General features: G+C 45.5%; 2 protein-coding genes and 1 long non-coding RNA gene across 9 annotated transcripts; 2 read left to right on the forward strand and 1 right to left on the reverse strand.

Moving 5' to 3' along the window:
* The first annotated feature begins 8,600 nt into the window (after positions 1–8,600).
* Positions 8,601–9,317, forward strand: LOC136188716 (uncharacterized). Of its 2 annotated transcripts, XR_010670288.1 has the most exons (3): positions 8,601–8,745; positions 8,795–8,896; positions 8,941–9,317. It is a non-coding gene; the product is annotated as an uncharacterized lncRNA (long non-coding RNA). The 2 variants fall into 2 exon arrangements; XR_010670287.1 differs by having other exon boundaries at positions 8,601–8,896.
* Positions 9,318–15,947: 6,630 nt separating this feature from the next.
* LOC136188735 (exportin-5-like) lies at positions 15,948–21,438 on the forward strand. 2 transcript variants are annotated; one of them, XM_065976508.1, is made up of 34 exons: positions 15,948–16,050; positions 16,106–16,196; positions 16,255–16,385; positions 16,446–16,518; positions 16,592–16,726; positions 16,779–16,940; positions 16,992–17,177; positions 17,229–17,305; positions 17,370–17,457; positions 17,517–17,606; positions 17,673–17,798; positions 17,855–17,966; positions 18,017–18,138; positions 18,186–18,257; positions 18,304–18,360; positions 18,409–18,504; positions 18,555–18,599; positions 18,649–18,744; positions 18,798–18,901; positions 18,964–19,056; positions 19,113–19,212; positions 19,272–19,408; positions 19,463–19,651; positions 19,702–19,834; positions 19,912–20,060; positions 20,143–20,213; positions 20,271–20,342; positions 20,397–20,464; positions 20,512–20,616; positions 20,672–20,731; positions 20,784–20,861; positions 20,913–20,984; positions 21,034–21,129; positions 21,177–21,438. In XM_065976508.1, the coding sequence occupies exons 2-34, from the start codon at positions 16,113–16,115 to the stop codon at positions 21,306–21,308; spliced, it is 3,411 nt and encodes a 1,136-aa protein (XP_065832580.1). In that variant the 5' UTR covers positions 15,948–16,050; positions 16,106–16,112; the 3' UTR covers positions 21,309–21,438. The 2 variants fall into 2 exon arrangements, with proteins under 2 accessions (XP_065832580.1, XP_065832581.1); XM_065976509.1 differs by having other exon boundaries at positions 18,017–18,142; positions 18,202–18,257; positions 21,177–21,437.
* Positions 21,310–23,897, reverse strand: LOC136188736 (cysteine--tRNA ligase, mitochondrial-like). Of its 5 annotated transcripts, none has more exons than XM_065976510.1 (15): positions 23,690–23,897; positions 23,579–23,629; positions 23,402–23,519; positions 23,266–23,337; positions 23,109–23,214; positions 22,964–23,053; positions 22,777–22,909; positions 22,582–22,715; positions 22,461–22,522; positions 22,336–22,402; positions 22,152–22,290; positions 21,982–22,099; positions 21,824–21,925; positions 21,593–21,757; positions 21,310–21,532 (listed from the first exon to the last, which is right to left on the reverse strand). In XM_065976510.1, exons 1-15 carry the CDS (start codon positions 23,878–23,880, stop codon positions 21,488–21,490), a joined length of 1,593 nt encoding a protein of 530 aa, XP_065832582.1. In that variant the 5' UTR covers positions 23,881–23,897; the 3' UTR covers positions 21,310–21,487. The 5 variants fall into 5 exon arrangements, with proteins under 5 accessions (XP_065832582.1, XP_065832587.1, XP_065832586.1 ...); XM_065976515.1 differs by having other exon boundaries at positions 23,579–23,609; positions 23,662–23,823; XM_065976514.1 differs by having other exon boundaries at positions 23,681–23,742.
* Positions 23,898–25,743: the final 1,846 nt, after the last annotated feature.

Genomic DNA, 25,743 nt, shown 5'->3' on the forward strand with positions numbered 1-25,743 from the left:
TCGACTAAGTATTTAGGATCTTGGTAATGCGAGTCTCATTTAGCTACACAACGCGTGATCGCAGCCAGCGAGGATCAACAGAATCCCCCAAGTGATGTGAAGAGATCGGACGCCACGAGCGCACGCAGCGGAGTCGGAGCAACTGGTAAGTCGTGTACTCGAATATGTATCGATTCACTTCATTTGAGCCTCTTTTCAACTATCAAACGCAAGCGCGTGATGAGGAGCGATGACGCTCAACACGCCGCCGCCGGAAGCGCTGCTAAAGGCACATGTGTTGTTGAATCGAAGGACTTCGCCAGGGAAAAGTCGGGCCGCGGCAGTGGTAAGCTGCAGTACCTAACTATAAGCGACTACTCGAGTATCAATGCCGAGCCTCTTTTAGCTGCCAAACGCAAGCGGAACGAGGTGGACAGGCTGTTAGACCGTCTTCACCCAGGAGAGCTTTCATACCGTCGGCGCGACGCGGCCGGAGTTGAACATTTGTAGTCGTTGAACAGAAGTCGTACGTTGCCGTTGCTTCTTTTGTCATTTGCATGGAACGGTTTTTCATGCACTTGCGTTTCGACTTCTAGAAAACTTATAGGACTAATTGAGAAAACTGATAGAACTAATTGAACAAACTGACTTGTTTCCAAAATGAACGTCTCATCACTCACTAAAATCAGCCAGTGAGATTTGCCAAATAAATGCGGTCAACCTGCCCTTCATTTTGCTGTATTGTCCAACATTTAAAATTCCCGTATACAGTAGGAAAACGGCTTCTTGCTAAAAAACAAGAAAAGAGGAGGAGCCAAGCGTTTTATACGGGACTTACAAGTACTGCTCCTCCTCTTTTATTAGCGAGAAGCCGTTTTCCTACTGTATACGGGAGTTTCTAATGCAATGATTGATTTCATTTCAGGAAAGCTATTCTGGCAGAACAGTTACTTTAGAGAACAGTTACTTTAGAGAATCTCACAACAACAATTACAAAAAAAAAGACAGTGTCATTTCTTTCATCTACAATGGGTGTTTTTAATTAAGAACTAAAGCAGTCGGGTTGTGCATAGGATTGAACAAGCACATCTAACTCAAAACCTCAACCCGAAGAGCGAGCAGTTCCGATGTTGTGCTCGCACCCAGCTTTTCAATGTTTGAGAACAGCTTACTATTGCTGTTTCAACAACAACAACAACAACAACAACAACATGCAACAACAACAATAACAACAGCAACTTTGCTGCTGTACAGTTCAAAGCCGAATTTTCTGCTGTTGTCGAGACTCGTTGCCGAAGTCGTTGTGTCTTAACAACAGCAACTTTGCGCTGTTGTTGAGTCAACAACGACTTCTCCTTTCTAAACACAGGGACTAGCCCGAAATAATGATATCTGTTTTTGTCTTTGTTTTTGCATCGTGAATTAAGAAACATATACGCTACAAAACTCTTGGGGTCTAGTGATATAGTCTTCCAATCAAGCCGTCTGCAAACGTAATAAGCAAACGCAGGGAGCTTAAAAACTCATCTTCACCTCTCTCTTCCGTATCAAGATATCTTCCGCCTTCTTCACCTATTATTAATTAATGAATTAAACTACAATTGAAACTACTTATCGAGATTGAACACTACACAGTTCCACTGTTTATAGAAACTGAACACAGTTCCACTGTTCCACTATTCCACTGTTCCACTATTTCACTGTTCCACTATTTCACTGTTCCACTGTTCCACCATTCCACTTCTCTACTACTCCACTGTTCCACTACTCTATACTACTCCACTCATACTCTTGAATGAGAGTTGACCTCGCTGCTCAGGTATATAGGGCTGACGTCATGCAGCTCACTCTTCCAATGACATGCTCTATAGGTTTTGAGCGAGTCAGTAGCTACTGCCATGAAATATTACAAAGTCGCCAATTCCGAAGAATCTGCTAGATTTATACGAATATTTGACAAAGCATTCGATTGCCTCAACGCACGAAGCCTTGACGCTGACAAACCTTGTTGTGTTGGCTACAAGGGAGGAGACGACGAACGCCTAAAGGTTGGCGAAACAAAACGGTTTTCCAAAAGTCTTTTAGAACAAACATTTTATTTCACTTCCGGCCTTGAGATCACGTTTGAGAGAGCCACCCTCGCCGTTATACGGGCTCGCAAACTGCGTTTGCCAACCCGTACAACTGCGTTGGTCGGCTCATAATGTAGTGCATGGGCTGTGTGCAAGTGAAGTGTATTTTGGTACCCAGGTGCAGGGGATTATATCCGGGCAACATGCACTATAAGACGTCGAACACCACATCCACCTTTCGAGAGGGTTGCGGGTTGACAGACATACCGGTCCGGCGGTTTGGAGACTCGACCATTCCTTGTGATTACCCGCGGCAGTGCAGGTTGCTCCGGCGGCTCTTGAAGTTGAGCTTGATTCGGCTCCTCCGGCTGCTCTTGCTGAACTGGAGGTGGATCTTCTACGACTTCTTCAGGATCGGCTTCTTCGTCTTCGTTGGAATCAATGTCAAAATAATAATATGGATCGACATCGGCGCGATTCGTAACTGGTTTCCAAAGTCGGCATCTCTTTTACTCGGTGACGTCGATCGAAGTCGGCCTTCTGTTTCGCATGGACGTCGTCGTCTTTCTCACGAAGTTTCTCTGTGGCGATCGATTGGGGAACGAGATTCTCTTCTGCTGTCGGCACCGTCGTCCTCAGGAGGCGTCCAATGAGGATTTGTGCTGGTGAGTAACCGTTAGCTAGAGGCGACGTTCTGCAAGATAAGGGTCGTCTAATTTCTTGAGGAGCTCTTTAACAATCTTGACCATCCGTTCAGCCGGAGCTGCTCCATTGCCTTGTAACGCGGACTGCTCGTTACGTGTCAGAAGTCGCACTTCTCCGCAAACTCCTTAAAGGCTCCGGAAGCGAACTGGGGACCCTTGTCGGACCTCAACACTTTTGGGATTCCGTTTCTTCCGAAAATTGACTTAAGATGCTCAATGACTGAGCTGGACGTAGTCGCCTCGAGTTTCGCGATCTCGGGTATTCTCGAGAGGTAATCGGCAACGAGCAGGTACTGGCTTCCGGAATATTCAAACAAGTCTGTTCCGACCGTGTGCCAAGGGTATGCAGGGCTTTCCGTTTCCATCATAGGCTCAACCGGATTTGGCCTTTCTAATTTGCAAACGTCGCAGTTTTCGACGAGGAATTTGATCTCTTCCGCCAACCCAGGCCATCATACCGACTCTTGAGCTCTTGCCCGACATTTGACAATGCCCAAGTGGCCTGTGTGGATCATCTCCAAAATTTCGTGACGTAAGTTTGTAGCTTCTCCTTGAAGGGTATTCTGCGCTGGCCATCCCTCCCTCGCAAAAGTGGCGATGAGGTGGCAATCCGGATCGGCAGTCTGCGCGTGCTTGATTTCTTCGAGTTTCCCCGGCGTAGCTGGAAGATCAGCGAGACGTCGTCGAGATACGCATCAGCTTCGACGGTTAATTCCGCGGCGGCGCAATCCGAATTTGAAAGTGGAGCCCTGAACAATGTGTCGGGTAGATACATCCTCGATCCTGGGATGTGGCGAATCGTGAAATAATAGCGAGCTAACGCGATGCGAAAGCGTTGCACTGGGTCGCTTCGTATTCCGCTCGCATCGATAATGTGGCCCAGAAACGTAACGGAGTCGACAGAGAAAACACATTTCTCCGGGTTGAGAGTAACGCCTGCTTCGACCAATTGGCACACGCGAACCAAACGATCGTCGTGCTCGGCTTGATTTAGTCCGTAGACGAGGCAGTCGTCCATCAGACAGATGACTCCTATCAGCCCGGCGAGTATTTGTTGCATTTGTTTTTGGAAATACTCCGGCGCTGATGTAATTCCAAAAGGTAATCTATTGTAGCAGAATCTCCCAAGGAGTAATGAAAGTCGTCAGCAGGGACAATTAAAGCTTTGGCGAGGAAGATCTGCCAAAACCCGCTGTTCGCATCTAACTTGCTAAATACGACGGCTCCTCGGAGTTGTCCTAGGGATTGGTCGACAGCAGGAAGCATTAAACGCTCTCGTTTAACACATTCATTCAATTTCCCTAGGTCGACGCAGATTCTGACCTTGTAAATCGACTTTGGTACGACTACCATGCCAGCACACCACTCGGTTGGCTCGTCGACGGGCGATATAACTCCGATCGACTGCATTCTATCGAGCTCCTCCTATGAGCGGAAGGGCCACGCGGCGCCGCGTCGTCAACGCGAAGGGTTTGGCTCCGTCCCGTAATCGGATGACGTATTCTCCTGGCAAGTCCTCGAAAAAGCGCAGGGAACTGTTCGCGAATGCGAATCTCGTGTATAATCGCCTCCTTCTCCTCCCTTTCCAGGAGGGCGGGTCTCTTCAAAATCTGAAGGGCTTCGATGGCAGGTCGTCCGAGAAGGGCGTGTCGTAGTGGTCGTACGACGATGGCTTCGTGCTGAGGAGGGCTAAATACAGCTTTGTGCAAACCACAAAGCGCATGCGCGTTCATCACAAAGTACCTATGGTGGAAAAGTGGAATAGTGGAAAAAGCTCATTCAACTACTTAAAAGTAACGCTAAAGACAATAGAATTGTTAACATAGCAAAACAGTGCAGTAATAAAATAGTGGAACAATAAAGTGGTAGAACAGTGAAACAGTAAAGTAGTAAAACAGTAGAATGGTAGAATAGTGGAACAGTAGAGTAGTAAAACAGTAGAATGGTTGACATGCTAGAGCAGTGGAGTGGTGGAATAGTGAAACACTAGAGTAGTAAAACAGTAGAATGGTTGACATGGTAGAGCAGTGGAGTGGTATAGAATAGTGGAACAGTAGAGTAGTAAAACAGTTGACATGGTAGAGCAGTGGAGTGGTAGAATAGTGGAACAGTAGAGTAGTAAAACAGTAGAATGGTTGACATGGTAGAGCAGTGGAGTGGTAGACTAGTGGAACAGTAGAGTAGTAAAACAGTAGAATGGTTGACATGGTAGAGCAGTGGAGTGGTAGAACAGTGGAACAGTAGAGTAGTAAACAGTAGAATGGTAGACATGGTAGAGTAGTAGAGTGGTAGAACAGTGGAACAGTAAAGTAGTAAAACAGTAGATTGGTTGACATGGTAGAACAGTGCAGTGGTAGAACAGTAAAACAGTAGAGTAGTAAACAGTAGAATGGTAGACATGGTAGAGTAGTAGAGTGATAGAATAGTGGAACAGTAGAGCAGTAAAACAGTGGATTGGTTGACGTGGTAGAATGGTAGAATAGTGGAACAGTAGAGTAGTAAACAGTAGAATGGTGGACATGGTAGAGTAGTAGAATAGTGGTAGAGTAGTAAAACAGTAGAATGGTTGACATGGTAGAGTAGTGGTAGAATAGTGGAGTAGAATGAGTCCAGGTAGATATGTTCTCGCTTAAGCTTTTTTAGAATGTACAAGCCGCTTGATTCTCTAGCCTCTTCATGACTATTGTACACGTCGATGACATGCTGCCAAGTACTTAATAGGCTTTCCATTCATCTATATGTGTACAATCCTGGCCTAACAACAAATGTTTACACTGCTTACCCACATGGCTCTCGCTTTATTTCCAGGATAAGAGTGACTGAAACAATTTCTTGTGATTTTGATTAGATGCGGGGCGTCGCAAACGAAGAAAATGGGTCGCCGATCGACGCTGTAAATATTTTCGGTTTGATAAACAAACGGCCCTTCGCCCTGATGCATTTTATAAAATTTCCTGTTTGACGCGGCACCATCGCTTGTTATCGTCATCACTTTCAGACCAATGCTTTCAATGTTCCGAATAATTTCCCAAACAGTGCTGAAAAGATTTTCGGCAACAACGTCGGCAGCTAGAAAGTGTGCATAGGGAAATTTGAACGACGTGAATATCCCGCGAATCATAAAGACAAGCATGCTTGTCGCAATGGATTTCGGAACTTTCAAATTCGACGACGTCGACGCCAATTGCTTCAATTCGTTGCTTACAGAATCAAGGTTGGCAAAGCCAACCTTGCAAGAATGCTTATCAAACACTAAGTCTTGGCGAATTTTCATTTCGTCGAAGGATAAGGCGACAAATTTCTTGCCTTCCTGCAATTCAGATATTTGTGCACTGTGAGCCAATTGCTCGTTTAGTTCAGCTGTCAGTCCTTCGCCTGACCGCCAGAAGCCAACGTAGTCGGAAAGAGTTCTTTCTGACGGCATTAGTAGGAATCCGGATCTCCTTATCTGATCGTACTCCGAAGACGACTGCATTTTAATGCTTAAGGCCCAACGGATGTATAAAGGATCCCAGCGTCGTCCCGTTGGCCTCTTCCTTTTTGAAGCGTCTACTTGCTGTTCCCAGAAAAGCCTTTGGAAGCTTCCTTTTGGGAACATAGCGCAGATCTCTTTATTGCTGTTGCCTGCTATTTCTTCAATATCTGATGATAGATCCGGCTGCACTTCAATACTTCTTTTCTCTGTCCACGCTTTGATTCTGTTCTTCAGACGCATAATTTTTCGTTGTTGAAATTTTGTTTTACGGGCTAATTGTGCAAATTTTCCTGATCTTTGCGGCGTTGACAGCGAAGAATTTTTAGCAAATTTAGATGCGGTTAGTGGCGAGGACGGCGTTTGACTGCGCTTGTAGTAATCTCGGAGCTGGGCACGTGTCTTCTGGCAAGGCTGGCATCTTCGCCCTGACGTCGTAGTCAGAATTTCGCATTTTCTTGAGCGCACAGTCGTCGAACAGAAGGATCCGCTGACAAGATTAGGCCACGCGACAACCTTCAACGACGGAGCTCCTCCTCGAGAAACAAAGCACTTCTTTTTCTTTTGGACTACGTCAACAAACATGCTTTCGGGATTGCCGGGACAAATCGCTAATGACTCAAGCAAATCGAAGAAAGAAGGAAAATTAGAGTAGTTGACGCTGTCGGAAGAGATTTCGGAGAGTGCCAAAGCTGGACAGGCCTTCAAATCGACTGGAAGTCCAGCAACGTGTGTAGCTTCGCTATTCCTCTTTTGTCAATGAGACTATGAGATATGAAAGTCGGAGGTGCGGCTGAGTTACTTTCAGGGCTATATTGTAGTCTTGAAAGGCACAAGGTATATCCCGAAACGGTTTCGTGCCAATCATTCGAATCTCTCCTATTTAATCTCTGCCCAGACTCTCTCCCAGCCGCGTAGCGCGCGCGGGAGGAGTCTGGGTTTCAGAGGCTAAACCAAGTCACCTAGTCTGGTCAGGGGAGGTCAGGGTCAGGGTTAATCTCGTTCCCAGTCCCTCCCCCTCCGTTAATATCACTCGAGAGTGATGGCCCGGTGTTCACCGTGTTGCCATCATGCAGAGTCTCCCACCGCTTACCGTACGCGAGTGCATAACGTAGTGTGACGTCAAAAAATATTACATCACACTATGTTATGACAACATAAGTTATGTTGTCACATATTCACGTGGTCATTACAGCCGTTAGCTACTACAGCTCAGTCCTACCTACATACTGTAAATACTTGCATGATTGCAATGGTTTCCTAATTAGGCGCTTTCCTGACGTACTGTATTTGATAATGTGCTCTGTGTGTATTGAGGAGGACCTATGCATGTGTACGGGTCATATTTCCTGTTACCCGTACGTACATACCAACCCACATGTGGATACTTTGATTGTGACGTCAAAGCGTGACAATCAAAACTGTCGTTTAGGTTTCTCAGCGCATTTATAACACGGAAAATAGCACAGATCAATTGGAAACATGGGTTTCTAAGCATTTTTTCCGTTTATGAAAGAAAAAACCCTTTTTCGCGCCGTAAATGGCCTTTTTTGGGGCACCATTTTGGGCCCTATGTCGCGCATGCGCTGTACGAAAAAACGGGTTTTTAAGTTACGTCACAATACGGAGCGAACAGACACACAGACAGACAGACAGACAGACAGACATACAGACACTTCCGGTCCTAAGATCACGTTTGAGAGAGCCTCCCTCAGCTGTTATACGGGCTCCACCCGTACAACTCTGGTGGTCGGCTCCACTACGGGGAGAGGGTCTGGGGACATGCCTTTGATCTTGTTGTGCACCGCTCCCCAATTTTTGGGGGGATAATTGGTAGTGACGTAAGTGCCGCGAAGTAGCAAGTGTACGCGCGAAGTAGCGATTCAGCGTTGCGCGTCGATTTCTAGCTACATTACGGATCGCGAGAATCTCGCTCTATAGGGTATGCAAAGGAGCGCTGCAGAACGGTTTCGCCGGAGATCTGCGCAGGTGTGCCCGTATCTCGCACCAACACACTCGCCGACTACTGCCGGCGAAACCGTTCTGCAGTGCATAACCTTTAGTATAGAGCGAGATTCTCGCGATCCGGCCGTAATGCAGCTAGAAATCGACGCGCAACGCTGAATCGGGTGTGCACTTGCTACTTCGCGCGTACACTTGCTACTTCGCGGCACCTACGTCACTACCAATTATCCCCCCAAAAATCGGGGGGAGCGGTGCACAACAAGATCAAAGGCATGTCCCCAGACCCTCTCCCCGTAGTGATATTAACGGAGGGGGAGGGGCTGGGAACGAGACTACTATCTGTCCACGCTCACTTTACCGATCACAGTGGAGCTGACGTCACTAACTGAGTAACGAGATAATGACATCGGAAGTGGCAGACCGGGAGCTGATTCTGGAATATCGATTATAGCCGTAGCCAGATGAACCGCTCTCGAGGTCTCGGACGATGTTGGCCGAGGAATGGTGTGAATGCTATGAAAGTCGTCGATCACAAGCACGGCCAAATTCTTTTGTAAGATCGCCGATTGAATATAAGTATTGACTTGCTTTTGGTTTGATAGGCTTAGTTTTTCCTTCAATCTCCGGATCGTCTTGGGATTGGGACATATTCCGAGAACTCGCCCGCTCTCCAAAGCAGCTTCGGTGCATCCACTGAGTTCAAGGTGTAACCCCACGTCATTTACGAAAGTTGTAATTTTCTGTATAGGTGCATATCTAAGGATCATTGGATTCTATTGTAGTCTCGGTAGTTTTTACCTGGTTGCCAAGGTAAGCTAGCCTATAGAGTTCTCCTACAACCCTTTGCTGTCTCAGTTCATTCTTGCTTTCGATTTGCTCAACGGAATAATCGCAGAACAGGCATTTCTCAATCATATCAAACAAGCCAGGAGCGTGGATATCACAGAAAGCTCGCATATCCTCAACGGAATACAGCTTCTTAGCGTCATCGCAAGCGTGGTGCCGATAAAGAGATTTTTGGAAAGACTTGACTAACGAGGGAAAATCTATAAGCCAGAGCAATAATGCAATGCATTATTTTATTTATTGTATATTTATTAGCACCATGCTCTTGAAGCATTTTGATCTCTTCCTCCAGTTTGACGACTCGTTGACGAGTGACTGCGATTTCTTCTTGGGCGGCACTAAGCGCCTCCTTCGTTCTTACCAATTCACTGCTACGCGAACTGCCTGGTATCAACTACGTCAACACATTTCAAATCAGTAACGTTTAAGGTCACGTAGCATATATTCATTTAGCTCAAACCTGAGAACTAAGTTCTTCCAAAGGAATTGCAAGTCTTTTGGGTGGTGGTCTGTAAAGAGGGTGCGCAGTTACTTGGTCAAGTCGATCCATGCAAGAGCGATGACTCCTGCATACGAAGGCTGCAACTTCGCCTAATAAGATATCGATAATTCAGTTGCTTCGAAGTCGACCGAATGGAGGACGTTGCGCACCCGAAAGGTCGTCAAGCACTGCGTACAGGCGATCGGGACACGGCCGGAGGGAATCGGAGCACCGATCGGAGTCGAACGAGAAGGCGCAACGAGCATTTCGAGCCAATTGAAATCGGGAATGGGTGAGACAAAGCCCCACGTCGGTGGAAAATCCCCTTTCGCGCGCGTCGCACCCCGAGTAGAGAGAAACGTCACCGAAACAGCCAGTTTGCGAGGACTTGCGGGATCGCGTGACGTTCCCAAGACTGAAATGGCACTCGACAAAGTCAATCATGGAGGCGAAGTGATAGAAAAGCGAGGCGACGATCGATCGTTCGAGCGCGATCGAAATCAGCTGGAGTGAGTGACCCGAGAAGAGGTATTTCGCGGGGTTTTGTTAATGGAATAACAGTTTTGAGACACAGGAGTCTCATTTTTAGACTGCAACAGTACCTACAGGGTCATACGGCGCGGTTTGGTCAGGCGCGAATCGGGGTCCCATCTTTCACCGCGATTCTCTCGATTCCCGTCGGCGATTTTTTTTTCCCGTCAGGGTCAAATTTGAAGGGCAATTCCAGTTCTTTTGATCGGCTTGGAGCTCGATCTTGGCCCGTACTTCGTTGGCTTGGCCCGACCCTTTCATCAAGTGTAACTAGAGAATGATGGCCCGGTGTTCACCGTGTTGCCATCATGCAGAGCCTCCCACCGCTTACCGTACGCGAGTGCATAACATAGTGTGACGTCATAGTTTTTATGCTGTCACATATTCACGTTGTCATTACAGCCGTTAGCTACTACTAGTACAGCTCAGTCCTACCTACATACTGTAAATACAGTACTTGCATGATTGCTGTGTTTTCCTAATTAGGCGCTTTTCTGACGTACAGTACAGTGCGTGCCAGCATAAATGGCCACAAAACGCGCGCTAAGATCACTGTAGATCACTCGCTGCAAGACATACAGTGTCACTGTGTGTCAACGAAAATCACTCTAATGCCTATTTTAAACAGGGATGTCAGTTTGATTTTTGTGGGACGTACTCCCAAAGATTTAAATTTTTTGCAAGTTTAGCGCGCGCTAATAAAAAAGTTTCTGAAATGGCAAATTTTGTAAAGGAAAGAACATTTTCAAATTCGCCGATAATAAATTTCTAAACAATGCACGTGAGAAGCCATTTATAGAGTGAGTTTCTTTCTAACTTGATCCCTAACGGAAAAAAATTCATTTCTATTTACGTCACGTGACATCCGTTTCTTTCCACCGAATTACTGTATTGAAAATCAAAGATAATGAAGTTTTAGAAAATGGTATAAAGTGACAGACGAGTTTATGAAAGCCGTCATATGTTGTTTGAAACTGGAAAAAAACGAACTTTTCTGTCTTAGCAAAACGTATAGAAACGTTGTCTGCGGTGAAATCAAAACCGTTTTCTTACAAAATAGATGTAAATAGAAATGCTAGACTTAATTAATTGGAAATCCTTGATGTGACGATCAAACGTCAAAACTACGCCAAATGTAAACTACGCTCTGAATTCCTCGCGCGCTACTAAAAGTCCCGTTTGGCCATTTATGCTGGCACGAGCTGCTGGCACGCACTGTACTGTATTTGATAATGTGCTCTGTATTTGAGGAGGACCTATGCATGTGTACGGGTCATATTTCCTGTTACCCGTACACGCGTACATACCCACCCATATACTGTACATGTGACTGGATACTTTTGATTGTGACGTCAGAGCGTGACAATCAAAACTGTCGTTTCGGTTTCTCAGCGCATTTATAACACGGAAAATAGCACAGATCAATTGGAAATAAGGGTTTCTAAGCATTTTTTTCGTTTCTGAAAGAAAAAACGCTTTATTCGCACCGTAAATCGCCTTTTTCGGGTCACCGTTTTGGGCCCCATTTCACGCATGCGCTTTACAAAGTAAGGGTTTTTCCTATGTGACGTCACAATACTGTACCGAACAGACGTACATACATACATACAGACACTTCCGGCCCTAAGATCACGTTTGAGAGAGCCTCCCTCCTTCGTTATACGGGCTCCACCCGTACAACTGCGGTGTTGTCGGCTCCACTATATATTCTAAGGTAAATACTCGCGCATGCGCTCGGGTTTGTCCGCCCGGGGTTTTGCACTAAAGTGCGCTAGGAACACGCCCTTTTTTGTTTTGAAAAGGGTTTTATTCTGCTCTCAGAACTTTTACGAAAGGTTTCATTAGTGATTCGAGCTTCTCTTTAGCATGCCTTATAGCTGCAATAGTGTATTCGCCGTAGACCGAATCCCTGAGAAGATAGCCAACGCGCTTTTAGTCCGCCTGGCTTCGGTCTCTGAGACACTTAACAGCCTCACTTTTTTGCACGAAGGCTTCTTCAATGTCCTGCCTCTCTCCACCATAACTGATTTATTCTCTTGCGCTTCGTCTTCGGGTAATATCGGGCAATTATCTATAAAATCCACATCATCGGTCACAATGACCGTTTTGACTGACCGATATTTATGAAGAAATTAACTAAGAAATGCCTTGCCTTTCTGTGCTGCATGTCCAGCGGCACAGATGCCCTATACTAGCCTAATAAACGAACCGGAAGCCTTGAGGTATGCGGCCATAATGAATACCTTCAACTTGGTTACAATCGATCACGGCGTCTCTTCCCAATTGATAGTTTACAGAAGCTGCAATATTAGAGTACGTCCTTCTCTTAGAAGTGCCTGCAGATGATAATTTGTTTCTACTTTGAAAATTATAGCGTCGTCAGCCTAAAGTCCTTTTCTAAAAGTTGTAAGAGGTCAGTTTTCTTGTTACAGATTAAATTATTGTGAAGAGAAGAACATGGGTACTCTAATATAGAAGCTATCATAAGCCACATGTATAACGTACGAGAAAATCCTATAATAGAGCAGCAATCAAACGGGAAGGAGATACCTTTGCCCCCGTGTCGCCAGTGTCAGCGTACCTATGGCGTCACAACCCTAGCCTCACAAAAGTCACGTGATTACCGGGAGTTTCCAATCCCTCTCCCTATATTACAGTTGATTTCAAGTTGCTTGAGACTGAGCGAGGGCTAGAACAACCGGAAGTGTGTTTACGAGCGCGCGTTATCAAAAAAATGGCGAACCAAACTACTCGTTTCGTTTTAGTGCCCAGCACCGCCACGTTTGGTGCGAAAGATTGTCCACAGGGTATCTTGCGCCCCGTTTCGCTCAGTGTTCGCTCAGGAGACGTTGATGGAGCTTCGGCGTCGATGGCAGGGATCGCAGGACAGGCTCAACTGCCAGCAACGTACGGCATTAGAGTCAAAATATTTCGCCAAGGCAGTCGCAGTAGCAAAACTTACGCTTTTCGGAAGTTCGATCCTAATGGAGTGAAGAGCGTCACCGACCTAAGTATCTTGAAGAAAGAGTTTGAGTCGGAAATTGGGACAATCAATAGCTCCTGTGCTGAAATTGGCTACATGAGAGGAGGAACGAAGGTCAGTTTTCGAGGCCGGGAGGATTTGTTGCAGGTGCTAAACAACCTTCGAGAAGGCAGCGATCTAACGCTGTGGATTAGCGTTACTTCACGTCAGGCTGAGGACGATGAAAGTCACGACAGCGATGAAGATTCAATTGCAACAAAAGGAAAAGAAAAAAAGAGACGCCGGCTGGACCCAAATGCATCAAAGGATAATCGAATCCATAAGCTAATGCAGCAGCTGCGCGACAATCATGGAAATAAGTATGCATCTGTTCAATATAGACTTTGGGCGGAAATGTCAGATATTGGTTCACATGATTCGTTGAGCGAGCCACCAAACGTACCAATGTTTAGTGGTGAAAGGAAAACACGTGCTTCGCATAAGAAGGAATCTCTCACTGTCTCTGACATTGGCACGGCTATTGCTTCCGTTATTTCTGGTGCCAACTCGATCAACCATGCATCAGCCGTTGCGACCTCGGCCCTATGTCCTTCTCAAAAAGCTGAAGTTCGAGGAAGGTACATAAGCCAAATGAAGGATTTGCACAGCCTTTTGCAGCTTGGCGCTATTAGCCAAGATGAGTACGACTCGCAGAAAAAGAAAATACTTGGAACTTTGGATGATCTCTAAAGTTTGAACTTTAAGCAGTAAGTATTTTTGTTTTGCAAAGTTTGCTAATTAGGTTTGTTTTTTGTTCTGAAGTTTGAACAGTTTCTCTGCGTTCTGAAACGGTTTCTTTGACTTTAAACATTCTTGACTTGTTTATTTAATTGATAAAGCTAAGGATATCCAGCATGACTAATGTAATTAGCACAGTCAGCAATCTTCACGGTATTGAATGCTGCAGCAACGGCTTCTCGCTCTGACATCTCGTCTGGAACGTTTTCATTGTCTCTTTTAATAGCGTACTTTACTTTGGAGAAGACTTCTTCAATTGGGTTCAGGTCGGGGCTGTACGGCGGTAGAAAACGAATTACGACGCCCACTCCTTCAAGCAAATCGATCACTTCGGGTACGTGGTGAATGGATGCGTTGTCCATTATAATCACGCTGTTGGGGTTAGAACCATTGAATGGCAGCAGATGTGGCAGCAGCGACCGCCTGAGAAATAAAGCAAAGGTTTTTCCAGTTACACTGTCATCGAAGAGTTCGAAATCAATAATTTCTTGGGCAGACATTGCAGCTATTGCGTTGATTCTTTTTCCTCTTGTTAGATTTTGTGTTTCTATGGCAGGCAACCCTGCTATTGAATATCCGAATCGCCTCCTAGAATCTCTGCAGTCAAACCCCATTTCATCAATAAAAATGAACATGTTGCGCTTGTACACGCCTCCATCAAGCATAGTCGTAGCTCGGAAATTCTCCCGTAATTCCTCGGACCTTTGCTTGGCCACTCGCTTGATTTTCTTCCGAGTCAAACCCAGCCGTCGAATTGTTCTACTAATTGTGGCCACACTTGTTTGCCTACCCGTATGATCTCGAACGGCTTCCTGTAGTTCGCTCAGGTAGGTGCTCGGTTTTTCCAGACAAGTTTGCAGGAGGAAAAAACGTTCATGCTGATGAAGGCTTTGCTTTGGTCCTCGTCTTTGCAGCCAATGTCGCACGTCGCCCGTTCTTGAAAGGAGGCGAATGTACCTCCAAATCGATGCCTTACTAATGTACAGTTGTTCCGATATGCTTTCGACGGTTTTTCTTTGATGCAGATACATCCAAACAGCACGCCAGCGAAGTTCTTGAGGAAGTGGAAGCGGCATCACGTTTGAAAAGCACGGTTACGCTCCTTCGTGTTTTCCTACGCATGCGCAGTATAGCCCACATCCGGTTCTGCTGACTTCGCTTCACTCTCAAGCAACTTGAAATCAACTGTATCTCTGCCCTGGGTCAGGGGGTAAACCGCTACCGCGCGTTAGGGCCACACCCAAATAGAAAAACAGCGTTTTCTTCGAACACCGACTCCTTTTGGGATTCTTATCAATGAATGTATACGTATCTGATGATGATTGCTTACATGTCCTCGATTGGGATGGATTGTCGCTGCGTCGTTTCCGAGATCCGAGTCGCGACATCTTAGGCGTCCGTAGCTCTTCCACACCTTTTTAGTTTCGCAGACTTTTAGGCTCAACGCATTAGCTAGTAACATAAATGCCTGGGCACAACTTGTGCCCGCTTGCTGCGATCTTTCCGACTGAGATATTCCAATGCTAAGTTCCTGCAGACGATAGTAATGGCTGCTTGTAAGAAGACCTATCACGTCGTGCCTTGTTTCAATGTTATTCGTCTCTGCCCTACTAGAATTCGCTCTGGGATTGTAGAAAAAGACCTAACTGCATGATTTTTTGCTTGACTTCCGACTTCACTTCCGAGTAAAAAGAATTCTCTCTAAACTCTGCCTGCGTCTCTTTAGCCGAATCATAGCAGCCTTTCCATGTAATTTAGATCCTTAGCTCTCAAGATAAGAACGAAAATTAATGGTTCTGCACAGTACTGCAGCCTATGTTATTTGCGAAGCCGAAAGAAAGCCATGGAAGAGCGGACACAAGAATGAATCTGATAAAAGAAGGCTTCAACTCTAAAAAGAAGCTGGAATTCGTATATGAACAAGGGAAAAGCTTCGACCATTCGACCGTCAAACGCGCGGGCGGTCAAATCTCTTTAGCCTGAGACGCGTAGTGAATAAAAATGATGTAGCGCAACTTTGGTTTGTTGCGTACAAGCGATGGAAAGAAAAAAAGATATGCTAGTAAAGGAAAGGACGAAGTTTCAGCCAACTTCGGACGACCTAACGCGCGGTAGCGAACGACCCCCCCTGGAGACTCCCGGAGTCTCCTGGAGTCTGGTTAACCAGACTAACGTACACCTGCGGTGGTCGGCTCATTTACTACTGACATTTACTACCTTTCCACTTTCGAGCGATCATAGTAAGTGCCGAAAACCAGCTCCTGGCTTGGCTTTCTTCAAGAACCTCTTCTATAGAAATAATATGGATCTTCGAGTTATTGCAGCTGCCGTCGAACTTGCCGTTGGTTTGACGGGAACTCGAGAAGAGCGTCAGCGCGCGTATCAAGTGAGAGCATCCAGCTTTTAGCTAGCTAGTGATGGTTCAGCGGCCCTAATTTGTACAGATATGCGAAGACTTCAGATCATCATCCAGCAGCGCGCAGCTATGGCACGCTGGAATGGCGCTGATAAATGCATCCACACTATCGCTGCCCGTTCGCTACTACGGCTACCAGTCGATGAGGCACGTTGTGACGTGAGTGCATAGCCTCCTCCCCCCAGGCCCTTCTCCTCTGATGCCCCTCAAAAATCGCAGGGACCAGTGGAACAGTCTTACGTCTGAAATGAAGCAGGACTTCCAGCGCTCTGCTCTTCGGTGTCTCTCTGACGTAAGCCTAGCACTAGAAGGGGAACAGAGCCACCAGTGATAACGCAGTTAGCTAAAAAGCTGGTTGTTTCTAGGGTCTGGGGCCTACTTGCTCAGAGCATGTACTCAAGAGTGGCCTCGTTAGCTTGGTCGTTGACTTGATGAAAGTTTCCTGGCCTCAGCACTGGCCTAACTGTCTCTCTGGCTTGCTAGAGATCTCTCAGATGGGGGTGAAGCGCAATTTTCACATCAAGGGCAAAATTGGGCATGGCATTCTGTTAGGAAGAGCAACTCGAGTTGGTTATTTTGGTTCTAATTCACCTGGCTGAAGATGTCACCTCTGATGTGCACCTGTCACAGAAGAGAAAGGCAGAGCTCATTCAATCACTTCAAGTTGAGAAATGCTTGTTAAAGTTTTTGGAATGTACGCTTCAATCGCTGACGGTAATCTCATTTGTGTTGCTTCTACGATTTTTCGAGTGTTGCGTTTTAAAGGCTGCTTCAAGGACAGAGCTGATTCGGCTGTGCCTCCTTTGTTTGGCTAGAGTTTTTGAGTTGGCTTCTTTGGAGGCTGTATTTGAGAACGACGGCTCTTTGATTGATCTTATCTGCGCCTTGCTGCTTACTGATGAGGTAAAAATTCCGGCGCTGGATTCTCTGTCGGTCCTGGCAAACCGAAAAGTAAATTGACTGGAAACGTCGTTGCGCTTCCTGAAGAGAGATTATTTTAAGGGAAAACTGGAGGAGAGGAGTTTGATTTTGTACCTTTTTAGAGACAAGCCTATACTTCATCTGATAGAACTGATAAGGTAAATTTAAGCAGCGCTCTATAGTCGGTCGTGTTAGCTAGCCTTCAGTGGCGCTTTAATTTAGTTTATCTGACGAAGCTAATTATGAAGGCCTAAAAAGGGCCTGTAATGTTTTATCTACGGTAGGCGTATCTCAGCTTTGTTCCTTGTGGGTGCGTTCAGGTTACACTGTTATGGATTTTTCCATTAGTAAAGCTGTTGTATTGCTAAGGGGAGCGAGAGGTTTCCGAGAATGAAGCGGCCGCCTAATTTTGACAAATATCTTCAGTGCTTGATGACGTTCCTCAAACATCCAAGTCAGGTGAGTTGCAGGATTCTTTTCTTGAGCTTCTAGAAGATGTAACTGTTGTGCCTTTGCCAACGTTAGACATTGGGGATGACGTCTATGCAGACGTGGCTAGCGTTTCTAAAAAATGACGCAATTCTACGAGACCAGACGTTTCTTACTCATCTTCCCGCGGTGTTGGAATTGTCTGGCCTAAGGCAATCCAAGGTTTATCTTTAGAGAAGCGTTACAAGTTCTTCGTAATCTCCGTTTATGCTTTATAGTGTATTGGCGTGTTGTACGATTCGTCAATGGCGACATCGCTGTTTCAAAAATCAGTTGTCTTTGCTCAGTGCGATTTTGCTGACATTGACGAATATTACGTGCACTTTGGGCGTTAGTTTTGTATTTGAGCGCTCTTTTGCTTCTGACTTTGGTCTTTGAAGGGCTTAGATCCGTCGCTAAAACGATCATAACGATTGTAACAGCTCTCATCCCAGATGTAGCTCTCCGGATTGTGACAAAGGAGCTTGCCCGATTGTTGGAACCATCGGAGACGTGTCACTACGTGGGTAATAGTGCGCACAGTAAGTGTTTTTTAAGCTTTTTGCTTAGCTCTTTTTCCTTACAGAGTGGGATGCTCTTGCCTTTGTACTTGAGTTGGTCATGTCACGTGTAGACTTGCAGGTAGGTTTGTTTCCTTTGTTGTCCAGAAAGACAGGTCGGTTAGCAGATATCAGCTGATCTCGGCGGTCAGGCTATTGATGCCCTTGTTGGCACTGACGCAAAGGTATATCAAACCCAATAATACGTAAACGTGTTTCCTTTATTTTGCAAGGATGATGAGCTTATTCGTTGTAATTTGAACTGCCTTTACGCTCTCTTTCCTTGCTTGGAGTGCAGACCTGATCGAATTACGCCTATTTTTTCCAAAGTAGCTATTGTTTGATGCCAAAGCATTTAGTAATATTAGTCTTCGGTTAGATTTTTTCGTTCTTCCAAGGTATTGTACAGAGGAACAAAGACGACGTAAGGATTTTTCTATTTTCTCCGTGTTTCTTAAGCGGTGCTTTTTTAGCCTACGCTGTCTTTTGATCGCTCTCTCGCGTCCTTGAGGCGCCTGTCGTGCTCAATGTTTTTGTCCTTGTGCAAAGATTATGGGACTCTTGCTGTGGTATGACGTCATGTCATACTCCACTTGGTCGGCAGTCTTACACGTCTGTTTAGAGATTATTTGATCAGGTGCGTGATCACGTGAAAAGGCTTATCAACGAAAACCTTCTCCTCTATCTTGAGAGAGTAATATTCGTAGAAGGTCTCATATCCCTAAGGTGACCCCTTATCTTTATACGTCTCGTTCAATAGCGATCGTCGCTATGTCTCTTTTTCCTAGTCAAAGTTTAGATGATACAGCGAAAAAAGTTGAATTTATTCAAAGTCTAATAGCTCCCGTGAACGCATTATTTTTGGACGCAACTGATTGCCGGTATTGTTATCAGCATTCTTTCAGCTCTTATTTCCGTACTTTTCTTTGCCTTCCAGTATTCTGAAAGATTCGAAGATATTCTTTCACAACATGCTCTCTCTGGACGGAGGTGGCTCTACAGGAATGAAGACGGTTGGATTGGAGTGGGCCAAACAGGTATAGATATATAGTCCTTAAAGTCCTCTCTTTACTGCCTATAACGGTTTTCCTTCAAGTTTGTGTTTTGTCTCAAAACACTACTTGCTATAGAGCGACGTTGCCTAATTCCCTGTTCACCTACGGCGTTGCGTGGAAAAGAGGAAATTTCCAAGCTGATTTTTCCACATATCAAAGTCCTGCTCACCGTGTTCGAGTACGTTCACCAATTGTTCAAAATCCGAAGGTGTGATGTTATTTTGTTTCTCAGACTGATTACTTCGTTTTGGAAACCGGACGTTTTCGTATCAATTGAACCCGAGTTTCAAGGCGTCTTCTCTCTCACGGCTTCTGAGAATAAGTCTCTTTTAGGCGTACCTACGCGCCGGGGCGAAGATACCGACTCTGACGCGCTATTAGACCGAGCTCACGTTCTTCTTGTCAACACAATGGACGTGTGGTACAGCCTCGTAGAGGTAGATCTACCGGTAATTTTCACAACCGTTTCAGCGTTTCGTTTACGGGGACGCTTGGAGAGGCTTTTGGTTCTTTGTATGGGTTCGACGATTTTGCTCGCACGCTTCTGCTAACCGCTCTGGCGAATGTCTCCTACGTTCCGAATTATTACCTTCGCTCCGTCATTCATATCCTTTCTTTTTCTTTCGCATGAGTTTGAAGACAGAGTGCGTTTTTTCTTTGACTATAGGCGTATCCTGATTACGATCAACTATTCGCCCTCTCTGCTTGCACTGTCCTCCGGAGCACTTTTCATCTTTCATTGACGTTTTCTGTCCTGCCGTCTTTGAGTTTCTCTTCAAGCGACTCTCATCGGACTGGAACAAAATTGCTGAGACACTCATTGCAGCAGAGTATATATATATAAATATATATATACATATATAATCGACTTCGCATTAATTGGCGTTTATTAACTCTTCAATGGGTTTACAGGAATGAAAGGGAAGAAGTTTTGGAACGTCGTATCTTGTCGAATCTTACTCGAGAAATGATCGCCTTTCTGCGTATGTCTCGAAAGAAAATATGTAGAAATGTTGGAGGCATAATTCGTTGATTTTCAGAGGTTTGCCTAAATAAAAGAGTTCGTTTAGAAGATGGGAACTCACCGGCAGAAGCAGAAGATGAGGCAGACGGTACTGCATGCGAATATTCATAATTAATTTTTTATGCTTCAATTTTTTTGACAGTTGATATGACGGAGTTGCCGGATGAGAATCCCTTGTCAGATTTAGGCCAACATTTAATGGATTCTGAGGTATCACAGGCAGGGCCGTAATTTTTCCCGCTAATATCTGAATTCAGGTTACTTGTCAGCATGCTGCTTCACTTCTCTTTTCGTGCTTGACTTGGCTAGATACAGTAGCCGCAGTAAAAGCGGCCAAGCTTCTGCTTGTGTCATGTGACACTGTAAGGTTAAGCTTACTCCTTGTGTCGCGCAAATTTTATCGTACTCACGTTTAAGATGTTGAATGCTGTTTCGTCGGGCAACGTTGTTCAGCAGCTGTATATTGCTGTACTGCAAGTAATCGTCTTCCATTCTCATCTTCTCGCGGTTTTAAATTACAGTTAAATAGGGCCTTGAGAGACATGGCCAACACGAAGGGGCTGCTCAAACGCTAATGGCTCTAGCTTTAAAGCTATACAAACTTTGGGTGCGGAACAGAGAGTGCAAAAATTTTAACTAGTTACATCGTCCTCTTTAGAGAACCACCCGAAACCCTGGTCTAGTTGACATACTCTTGTCTTTGCCTGACTCCAATATTTCCCTCTTCCAGGTTACTCTCGCTTATTACGCTCATACCCTGCCGTAAAACCTTTACTTAGGAACTGAACGGATTGTGTGAAAACCCCCAACAGACTGAAAGGACGAGAAAAGAGCAGATGCGCCTCGTTCGATCAATTTTTCAGCCTATCATTGGGGTGGATATATTTTCTATCATCTAATTCACTGTGTAGTCTGTTTCTAGAAGCCACTGGCTCAGGCGTTCTGCAAGAAACGCGAAATGAATTTCAATTTGCCAAAACTATCGTTTCGGCGCAAGCAACCAGACTTTCAGCCGGATGGAGAAGACGGACTTTCCTTGTTGTTCGGGAAATAAATAAAAAGATGCACGGACGCGCCGAGAAAGCGCATCAGTGACGATTTCGCAATCGTAAGTAACTTGTCTCGCAAACTAGCAGCCGGATGGTAAGTCATGTAAATCAAAATTAGGTCAAGATGTGCAGCTAAGTTTGATTTTTTGAACGGATTGTATACATTACAAAGGCGCTCTCAATTTTACCTGCCCCTCTTCATCTGCCAGGTAGCGCCACAGTTTGAGTCCTATGAAATCAAAAAGGTTAAAAATTTTAGTAAGCCTACAGTAGTACGGTACGAGTGCACCTTTACTGTAATTCCAGCTTGAGCTTTGAGCTTTTCCCTTAATTCATCGCACGCTAGAAGTACTTCAGCTTTCAATGGATCATTCGACGCCTTCGCCAACTGACGAATACGACTTCTAAAGTCAATGACAGTGTCCATGACGTCAGAATTCATACACTCGGATCCCTGCGCGAAAGATGAAAAAGATCGCGATTACTTCAGATACAGGTAGTACCGACTGGCCGGCCGAACCTGAGAAGAAGAGAGGTTACATCCGAGAAGTTCCATTTGAGACTCTACGAAACCCGCGACAGCAGCAACAGAAGACGGGTTCCGTCCCGCAATTACATTCGCCTAAAAGTACTCTGTTGACTTGTTTCACTCTCTAAGAAATACTGTTGTATTCCTACGTCGGAAAACAGCTGACGGTTAGTAATATGAACTAATCTGAGAAGTCGCTTCATTGCCGTGGCAGTGTCGAAATCATCTGCAAACGACGACAGTACATCTCTTTGACACGTGGACAGTCTGCGCGCAAAAGACTACAATACCAGGTAGAGAACAATTTTCTTGGGCTTACTCCAGTAGAAGGTCGGATTCAATTATGTCTCCTCCTACCATCTGCCCACGAACGTAGGACCCACAGCTTTCCAAAAACGAGGATAATTTCTTTTCAAGAGACACGGCTTCCTTCAGACTTGATTCAGTGTATTCAATACCTAGAATTTACCTCAATTTCCAAAAGAAAGGATAGCCATTTTCACCTGATCTGTAGCTGCTAAGTAGACAGAAAATACGAAACTGGCTTGCAGAATACTTCTTAAGAAAATCCTGAATCGAGGGAAGCTTGAGCCTAATGCACCATCCCCTTTATTATCTTATCTGTCACCTTTATAGTTACGTAATTTCCCAATGACTTGGACATTTTTTCCTGACTGACGCTAAGGTGGCCTAAAGCAGTGGACGACAAACGGATAACGACAGCAGATGTAGCCTATTCAGCACAATACCGGAATGGAGAAAGTAGTTGCACCACTGCTCAACAGAGTGGCATGCCTCACACTGGGCAATTTCGTTATTGTGATGAGGAAAGAGAAGATCAATGCCTCCAGTATGAATGTCCAATGATGGGCCAAATACAAAGCTAAATAGGCAAATTACACCGTTCCAAGAAATCTTGAAATAAGATACGACTAAGACCTTACGAAGCCATAGCAGAGCATTCAATGTGCCATCCTGGTCTCCCTTTCATGTATCCCTTTGGCCCAGGCCACAAGGGTTCACCTGGCTTTGCACCTTTCCAAAGGGCAAAATCCCTTGGGCATTTTTTCTCAGAATCTTTACACCAGACTTTCAGGCTTAATTAACTAGGTCAATCAGATGTGGACGTACGAGTGCTTTCATCAGAAACCTCTTGGCCAATGCCGAACTGAAGTTTCCCGTACTGGTCACCATATGCATCCGTGTCAAAGTAGACGCTACCTACAAGAACACGAAATATAAAAAAACATTTTTGAATAAATTACTTTAGCCTGACCGTCAGACGCCGTATAGCCATATCCTTTTGCCACTATTTCCTCAATAAAATGGACAATTTCCGGAATATAATCGGTAACGCGAGTATAACGATCTGGCGGCAAAACCTTCAACAGAATCTTAGCGCACAATGCCCTCTAACATCAATCATCACCAACCCCCAAAGAAGCCATGTCTTCCAAAAAATCGTCCTCGTATCGCTGCGCGACCACGCTAGCCGGCTCCCCTAACTAGCGAAGAAAACAATGAAGTAGCGCGACACGCAAAAGCCTCCCGCTCCCAAATCCGTCGTGCCTCTTTTGCTTTAACAATGATTTTATCGTCGATGTCCGTGATTCCCATCACCTGGTGAATGGCCAAGCCGAAGTGGTGTTTCATGATGCGTCGCAGCACATCGAATCGCACGTAGGAGCTACGAAAAACGAAGAACGTCACAATTCGAGAGAGGCGAGGGAAAGCGAGCATCGTAACCAGGCATGGCCCAAGTGAGAGTGGTCGTACACTGTGGGTCCGCATTGGTACCTTGACGTATACGTAACCTCTACCGAATTTACCTGTTGGCCGTGCTTATACTTTCGTTACCATGATATTGGTTTGGATTTCGGAACGACGAGGGGAACTTTCGAGCGTGTTAGGCTGTTGTAGACGAGAATTTTCGTTCGAACGCCGTCCGGTTCGTGCCATCGATGAAGTTGCTGAGGCGACGACCACTTTGAGGTCGAATAAAACCAGCGGCAAGGGCAGAAGACTCGTTTCGCCGCTCTCGTCGCCATTTCGCGAACAAAGACCGCCGTGGTCTAAAGCGCGCTATTCAACCGAGAAAATGCGAATATAGATGTCGAAGATGCGACCATCTACATGTAGTAACAGTTCTCGTGTGCCTTGGAGGCGCGGCCGGCGGAAGATATAACCTTAGAAACTTCAACTCGATCGGTCGAAGTAGGAGTCGCCAAATGAGATTCGAGCAAAGTCAGCGACATTTTTGGACAACGACTGTAGAGAGAGCGATTTTCTGCGGCCCGGTTAGCAAATTGAAGTTACCGGCAGCTAAAATATTGCTAGAAGGTATAAAAATTCATAGGTAGACCTGTTATGCCTCAAAAACACTGGTGCACGGAGGCTTGCAGACTTTTAGCAACAAAATAGATAATTACGTCTCGCCGCTTCCCCAACTATATTTTATCGGTTTTTTAGAACGTTTGACTGCTTTTGTAAGTTTAGACACCGTCAAAATTTTCGGCAACAGCCGAGAAGGTCAAGCGGATGTTATTTTTAGACACAATAGCTGAAAAAATAGAATTTATTCAATTCTTTAATTGAAGAAAATCACTCTGTGCACGTCACATGTTGCTGACCTTTTTCAAATCTGAAGACGTGACCGAGCTGAAACTTTGGAAAAGAACTAGTTTATAGCTATATAAGAGAATAAGAGAAGTAAATGAAGCAAAAAGGTTCTGATCCCGCGAAAAGTATCCGAAATCCACACACTCTGAGGACTGTGTGTTTTGACTCTTATCAAATCATCAAGGTGGCGTCAATTCCCTCAATGACAGTTCGCAGAATGATAATCCAGATTTCATCGTTGCCGTGTCACATGTACCTCGGATCACATCGGCAGGGTTTCCGTGCTCCTCCGGCTTTGATTTCGAGGACTCTTGTGATCGTCGTCCGTTCCTGCTTCTAGATTTCCGCCAAATTTCCGCTTTCCTTTTAAAGCATTCTGACATACGGTGGCCTGGCTTTTTGCAGAAGTAACAATTTCCTCGAAAAGAAGCTCTTCGTTTTTCTGATTTAGACTGAGCCGCCTGTTTCATGACCGACTGTGCCTGGTTTTTCTGTTGTTCAAGGAGAAACTCAATCGTCTTCTGGTGACTAGCTATCATTTCTGCAGTGCGGCCAAACAGTTCCTTCAACTCCTTCATCGTTGATTCGTCTTCTTCCGCTGGTTTCTTAGCAGGCGGTTCTCCTAGCTCATCCGTCGACTTTCCCGATATAACAGAACAAACGCTAGCCGAGGTTCGGGAACATATCTGCCTTCTCCAAACTCTTTCAGCTTTTTCAGCGCTTCGGTACGCAGCGGATACTTCTTGGTGCATCACGTTCTAATTCAATTTGGAATTCTGGGCGGAGGCCGTCAACGTAATACAGTGTAGAGGACTAACAACCGTTCGGGAAGTGGGTCAGGTTGAACATTTCGCAGCTTCGCTAGCAGGTCGCAAAATTTTGAGTTGTACTCGAAGATGGATTCCTCTGATTCCTGCTTTATATGGCACAACTTCCTGGTGTAATAGTCGATGGGATCACTTGGCCCGAACTCACGGCGAAGAAATTCTTCGAACTGTGACTTGTTGTTCGGCTGGTTCATCTTGAAAGACTGGTATTCTGTTCGAGCTCGACCCGACGACAGCTCTTTGCAGCTTGCGTTGTTCGTCCCCCCGTGACCCTTTCAACTCCGAAGCTGTTTTGACATGAAACAGCCAACCGTCTAGATCTTCGTTGACATCTCCCCAGTACCTCTCAATCGTGACGAAGTCCCGTTCGTCGCCTTGTGGATGAGCGGCATTTGAATGAGCAGCAGCGTGTCCCGGTTGAGGTGCAGCTGGCGCAGCAGCTGGCGCAGCAGCTGCGGCGTTTGC

This window comes from Oscarella lobularis, chromosome 7 (genome assembly GCF_947507565.1).
Source record: "Oscarella lobularis chromosome 7, ooOscLobu1.1, whole genome shotgun sequence".
NCBI classification, from domain to species: Eukaryota; Metazoa; Porifera; class Homoscleromorpha; order Homosclerophorida; family Oscarellidae; genus Oscarella; species Oscarella lobularis.

Bases quoted from the DNA above. Each gene is read 5' to 3' on its own strand.
- LOC136188735 (XM_065976508.1), top strand. From the start codon at position 16,113: ATGGATCTTCGAGTTATTGCAGCTGCCGTCGAACTTGCCGTTGGTTTG. The intron at 17,607-17,672 runs GTGAGTTGCAGG...TGCCAACGTTAG, and splicing joins TCCTCAAACATCCAAGTCAG to ACATTGGGGATGACGTCTAT. The intron at 19,409-19,462 runs GTACGTTCACCA...TTTGTTTCTCAG, and splicing joins GTCCTGCTCACCGTGTTCGA to ACTGATTACTTCGTTTTGGA.
- LOC136188736 (XM_065976510.1), bottom strand. From the start codon at position 23,880: ATGGCGACGAGAGCGGCGAAACGAGTCTTCTGCCCTTGCCGCTGGTTT. The intron at 23,520-23,578 runs GTTACGATGCTC...CGTTTTTCGTAG, and splicing joins TCTCACTTGGGCCATGCCTG to CTCCTACGTGCGATTCGATG. The intron at 22,910-22,963 runs GTACGTCCACAT...TCTGGTGTAAAG, and splicing joins GGTTTCTGATGAAAGCACTC to ATTCTGAGAAAAAATGCCCA.